Source organism: Macadamia integrifolia, unplaced genomic scaffold (genome assembly GCF_013358625.1).
Source record: "Macadamia integrifolia cultivar HAES 741 unplaced genomic scaffold, SCU_Mint_v3 scaffold1047, whole genome shotgun sequence".
NCBI classification, from domain to species: domain Eukaryota; kingdom Viridiplantae; phylum Streptophyta; class Magnoliopsida; order Proteales; family Proteaceae; genus Macadamia; species Macadamia integrifolia.
In genome coordinates this window covers 89278-95277 of record NW_024868065.1, presented here as the reverse complement: position 1 = coordinate 95277, position 6000 = coordinate 89278, and the positions used below count along the sequence as shown (strand labels likewise).

General features: G+C 39.5%; 1 protein-coding gene across 2 annotated transcripts in view; it reads left to right on the top strand.

Moving 5' to 3' along the window:
• Positions 1-6000, top strand: part of LOC122062479 (hydroxyacylglutathione hydrolase 2, mitochondrial-like) — a 128399-nt gene that overhangs the window by 105446 nt on the left and 16953 nt on the right. For both annotated transcript variants that reach the window (XM_042626130.1, XM_042626129.1), the window contains exon 5: positions 2697-2797. In XM_042626130.1, the coding sequence (XP_042482064.1) occupies positions 2697-2797 (101 nt within the window). The remainder of the gene's footprint in view (positions 1-2696; positions 2798-6000) is intronic.

The following is a 6000-nucleotide window of genomic DNA, read 5'->3' as shown; positions in this document are numbered from 1 at the left end:
CTCCCCCTAACCCCTCTCATTCCCACACCTCTCTCGCTTCTCACCCCCTTCTCCCCAACCCCCCTAATTGTCTGTGGCTTGCGCCCCCCCCTTTTTGGTCCGTGATGGTTTTGGGTTTTATTTTGTTTATTTGCTCCCCTTGGGTTGGCTTCTCCTTGTTGGCTTTAGCCTTCCTCCCCCCCTTTTCCCCTTGTATATTCTCTCTCTCTTGGTAATGAATTATTTATTTATCCAAAAAAAGATTTATCAAATTTTCAGAATTGAGAAAAACCTTAGCCATTCCAAAGTTTAAAATTGCCTTCCAACAAAAAATCCAGTTTTTGTTCTTGGACCGGGGGTTGACTTTTTATCCTTTTGGAATTTGATTTTTAAACTATTTTTATTAGATTCAAATAGGGGGTATTTGCTTATTTATGAATAATATCTTAAGTAAATGAAATAACAAAATATAAAAACATGTAAGGCAGCATACAGTGCAACAAGGCGACAGTCACCTAGGCACCAAGCAAACCACCTGGATGCCAAGGCGGCGACACCTTGACAACTATGCCACCACGTGTACTAGGACGGTCATGAAGTACCCAACATCTGTCTCGAGTATGCCCAGGTTTCCCACAATGATCACACTGTTGGGGTCTATCCCGGTCATCCCACAGGATGATCTGTGAGCAGTGGAAGAAAGATGTATCCGGATTTGCTCATAATCCAAGTTCAACCCTCCTAATAAAATCAGAACTCTCTTCTTTTCAAGGGTCCTATAGACCTTGGCTTTATCGTCGGGATTAGACAACTGAAGGTCTCAATAATGATCATACTCTTCCCAGAGTCTTACAACAGTATTGTAATAGTCAGAGATAGTCCTGTTTCCCTGCTTCATAGAGAGTGTTCTAAAAGAGTTGATAGACCTTAACAGAGTCACCCACCCTGTCATAGGTCTTAGAGACATTGTCTCAAATATCTTTAGCAGTTTCCTTCCGAATAAATCTTCTGCTGATCTCAGGTTTCATGAAAAAAAATGAGACAAGTTATAACAATGGAATTCGTAGTTTCTCATTTATGATATTCTAGATTAGAGACAACAGGAGCATTGATAGTCCTATTAATATATCCAATTTTCTCTTGACTTCTCCATGATAACTTCACATAGTGTGACCAGTCCAAGTAATTGGTGCTATCCAACTTGACAAGGGAAATCCGAGTGTTGGGGTTATCAAAGACAATCTGGCTGGGATTGGTACTACTCAACCCAGCTGATGTAGGTTCCAAAGGTTCAATGAGGTCAGACATGGTGAGTGGATTCTCCTGAATAACCACGGTTGGAGATCCAAAGCAAGGGATAACACAAAACCCAAATACTGTCTTCTCGGAACCAAAAAAGAAATAAACAATTCCTGCAAGCAAAAAGAACTTGAAACTTGAGATAAAACCAATTTAATCAAAGGAACTGTAGTGCTTCATTCCAATATCACACACATGCATCATAGGATAGGGTAACTTCATCAAAAAACAACCCAAGAACACCATATAGGTCATTTCAGACCATAATTGCAGAAAACCGGGTACCTGCAATACCTGGCAGCAAGCATGTAAGTTGTGCTCTAACAACACAACTCTTGAACCCCAACTTAGGATGGCCAAACAAGGGGCCTTGGGTGACACCTACAAGCCTAGGCCCATCCCCAATAGTCACTTGAGGAGAGAGAGAGAGAAACTCCAAGGAGAGGCTGGCGGTAATGCTGGACAGGGAACAAAATCGTGGTTTGAGCTCCAATAGGTCCTTGTAATGCTTCAATCTCCCTCCAAGAGTCTTTAAGATGCTTCTAAAACTCCATTAGGTCTCCTTGTTGAATTTCTTTACATAGTATAGCCTTTATTGGACCCCTTTATTTTCTAGGGTTCCAAAAGAGTCTCAAAGAATGAGAGGAAGAAACCTTAGCCGACTCTCAAACTCCTTGCTGCTCTGATACCAAGTTGGAAGTTGAGAAGAGTAGGATTAGAGACCAAGGAGAAAGGGAGAAGAGAAGTAGAGAGAAGAGGGAGAGAAGATGAGAGGAGAAAGAGAGAGATGAGGGCAAAACGTGAATGAGCTCTTAGCTCATTTCACCTATATTAGTTCCAACTAATACTTAAGGAGATTACATATTCCTCCCTAAGGGAGGTGAAAGAGAAATGAAAGAGAATACAAACTAGGACAACTTGACATAAAATAGTTCCTAAAGTTCCCTATTACATATATTCCAACACTTTCTTCATGAAAATTTCAATAAAACTTAAAATATCTTCTTATGTGATCCACAAACCACAAACACGGGATATCAGTAGGAGCCTTTCCCATTTGCCATTAGTGGAGGTTTATGAAGCCTGTTTAATTTTCTGCTGTTTACAGTGTTTCTCTTCCTTCCAATTATAGAAATCACATTAATTGTTTTCTTGCACATTGAGAATTGTGAATGGCCAATTATGCACTATTGCCATATGGTGAGCTGTATAGATTTTACAGCATTTCGTTATAATTGACACCTCGTATTCTTTTGCAAAATTAGCCTATAGGATAATTCAGTCTATCATTTTTTTTATATTTAGTTGGCATAATTCTTCCAATGCTAGTTTTCTGAATTAGCCTACACCACTCTCTACTTGATTTCTGTCTGGAGTAGTGCAACTTCTAATTCTCTATTTGTTTCAAATTCAATCAGGGCACATTTGCTACTACTTCCCAGGATCTGGGTCAATATTTACAGGAGACACTTTGTTTAGCTTATCGTGTGGCAAGCTTTTTGAAGGAACCCCTGAGCAGGTCCCTTTTTTCTCCCCTCATTCACATCTTTGCATGGGACATATTTTTTGTTAATTTACTTTTACCCCCCTCCAACAACAATAAGATTTGTTAGCAAGAATGAAACGTGCAAAATTTGTGATGGTATTGAGACGGATTCACACAGAGTTAGAAAATTTAATGCCTGCAGCTGGAATTTCCTGGCTTGCTACTCCAGAAGTTGTGGCTAGGTCTGATTAAGGGAACTGCTAGTGGACTTACTTTATTAGGTTCAGTCTTATATCTTGTCTATGCTATCAATTTTTTTTTTTTTTTTTTTTTTTTAAATCTTATCTTGTACTTTTTTTCCCAAGTGTTTTTGTCTTATGCTTTATATATAAAGCTTTTATATATTTCATACGTCTTATTGGGTACTTTTTCCTGATTATATATCGGAAGATAAATAATAGGGGAGGTTTTCCTAAATGACCAACCTAGGATGGCCTTACTGGACAGCCATCCCAAATTTGTTATGTGACAGATTGAGTGGGGCTGAAATTTTGTGGATAGGGTACAATCTGAAGTGCTCACATGTTATGTTTTAATGCTAATAGAGTTGGTGATGTGGCAAAATAAAGCTTTGAAAATCCAGTAAGAAACTAAAACTTTCGAAAAATGATTGAGAAGAAATGGGTGGCTTAAAATGCAAATAAGTGAATTTGAGTTTGCAAATTGTGACATGGCCAATCCTAACCATTCCTTAGACATCCAATAGTAATGTTGTAATATGGGTACAAGGGTTGAATTGTCATAGGGGTATTTTGATCTTATATCCATTTTAGATTGTTCTCCTCCATATTAAAAATAAAGCGGGCCTATGTCCCACTAGACACAAGTTAGTCATTCATTCCAACATGTTATTAGAACTGGTGAGATCCAAACCCTAAGGATCTCCCTCATCCCTTTCCCTCTCTCTCTTTTTCGATTAGCGTCTCTCTCTCTCTCTCTCTCTCTCTCTTGCCTTCTCTTCTCTTGCTTTTCTTCTCGTTGGTGTCTTCTTAAAACCACTGAGAGTTCCCCACTAGTTTCGTCTCTTTTTTTTTAGGCTCTCAAATCTCTCTCCAATGATTTGAGAGACCCAATGCCTTTTTCTCCCAAATCGGTTTTCAAGTTTTTCACCTTGATCGATTTTTTATGCTTGGGTTGTTATTCCCGAGTAGCCGAGTTGGCTAGAGACCTTTGCCTCAAGAAGCATGACGTTCTGAGTTCGACTCCTCTTACCTCCTTGGGGTTACTCACACTGGGGTTTTTAGTGCTCTTCACTGCTTTCAGTGAAAGTTGATTCATTCTCATTCAACCCCAGTATGACCCTCTCCATGCGGTTGTGGGGTCTGTATGGGCCCGTGGGACTAGTAAAGCCGAAGGCCTAGATACCCATTGTTAGCAAAAAAAGAAAAAAAAAAAATGTGCTGCCTACTAACTTTGTGGTCTGTGTTAGCCACCTTATCAAAACGAAAAGCCAACTTTTCAAGGTTTTTTACCCTTATCGATTTTTGGGTTTTTCCTTGCTTTTTGATTCTCTTGCTATCTGCATTTGGTGTATCAGAGTTTTGTTTCTTGCCATTGTCATTATGTCAGAGATTTTGATTGTATCCACAAGTTGTGTTGATGGAAATTCCTCTGGCACTTTTCTCACATTTTTTATGTGTGCTATCAAGCGTGACAATACCAATTATTTGATGTGGTCACGCTCGTGCTGCCTGTTGATCAAATCCCTTGGTTATTACGAGTATCTTACTGGGACTACGTCACTGCGGTGAAACCTATTACTGCAGGTACAACTAACGATAAATGGGAGTGGGACAATTCCCTAGTTATGGCCTTCCTTATCTATTCTATGGAACCACAGATTGCTCGAGGTTATCTTTTAACTTGTTCCGCTGCCAAGATATGGAAGGCTGCCCAGGACACTTATTCCCAGGTGGGGAATGATGCTCAAATATTTGAACTTCACAAATAGTTCATGAGCTAAAGCAAAAGGGGATGACTCTCTCATAATACTACTCTTGAGTTACGTTCTTTATGGCAGCATTGAGATTTTTATGAGGAGAGTTTCAGTCTAGCACAGCTACTGATGTTGCCAACTTTAAAAAGCGGGAAGACAAGATTAGGCTTTATGACTTCTTGGAAAAACTAAATGTTGAATATTGTCAGATCTGTGCTCATGTTCTAAGTCGTGAACCCTTCCCTACCTTGGAGTAGTCCTACTATATGATCTATAGGATCTTTGAGGTCCATGTGACCTTTGAGATTCATATTATCTTTGAGGTCGATAATGTCTTTGAAGTCTGTAGGATTGCTGGGCATATGATCTATATCCATATCCATGGTATTGTCTTGGTGACCTATGAGATGGTTACATACCATGGGGTTGGTATTGCCTGTATTTAAGCATTGGACTAGTCTCCTCTTGAGGCCTATATTGCCTCTTTTGAGGGGTGTAATAATATGCATGATGGATTTGGTTCTTTTGTTTCTCATTTTGAGTATTAAGAGACTTCTTCCTTCTAGCATGAAATTGCTTGATAGAGTGTTCAGTTTTCTTACAATAGCGACATTTCACATATGAAGTGGAGGTTTGGTTTCCTTGATCATTCCTTTTTGGATTCTCAACTCTTTGTTTTTCTTTTCTTTTAGATGGGGTTTGACCATCATATCCTAGTCCTTCCTTTTTGTAAGGACCTTTGCGTTGAGACCCAAGGAGGTTGTCCAGGTTCCTTTGACCTATGGTGCAGGTGTGGAGTGGTTAACTTTGAGTTTTCTTCCTCAAGTTTACTCACCTTAGAGGTCAAGGCATCTATTCTTTGGTATAAGGTGGGCACTTCCTTTTTCCAACTTAGATTTATCGGCTTTTAGTTTTAGACTCTCTTCATATAAAGCCTCAAAGGCTTCTTGAAGTTCTTTATTCGAGTCACTAGTTGAGATGTCTATTTGAGTTTGATGACTTACCTCTTCATCTCCAAGTGCCATTCAAGCCAGGTTGGTGACTTCTTCATCAGAGTCACTCTTTTCCTCTTCATCACTCGAATCCCAGGTATGTTCAGCTGTATAGGCTTTCTTTTTAGTTTTCGTGGGCACTCAATTCTGAAGTGACCTGGTTTTCTCCATTCAAAGCAAACATCTTTCGTTACATCAGGCAGCCTTTCGTTACATAAGTTATGAACAACCTAGCTGTGTGGTTTTGA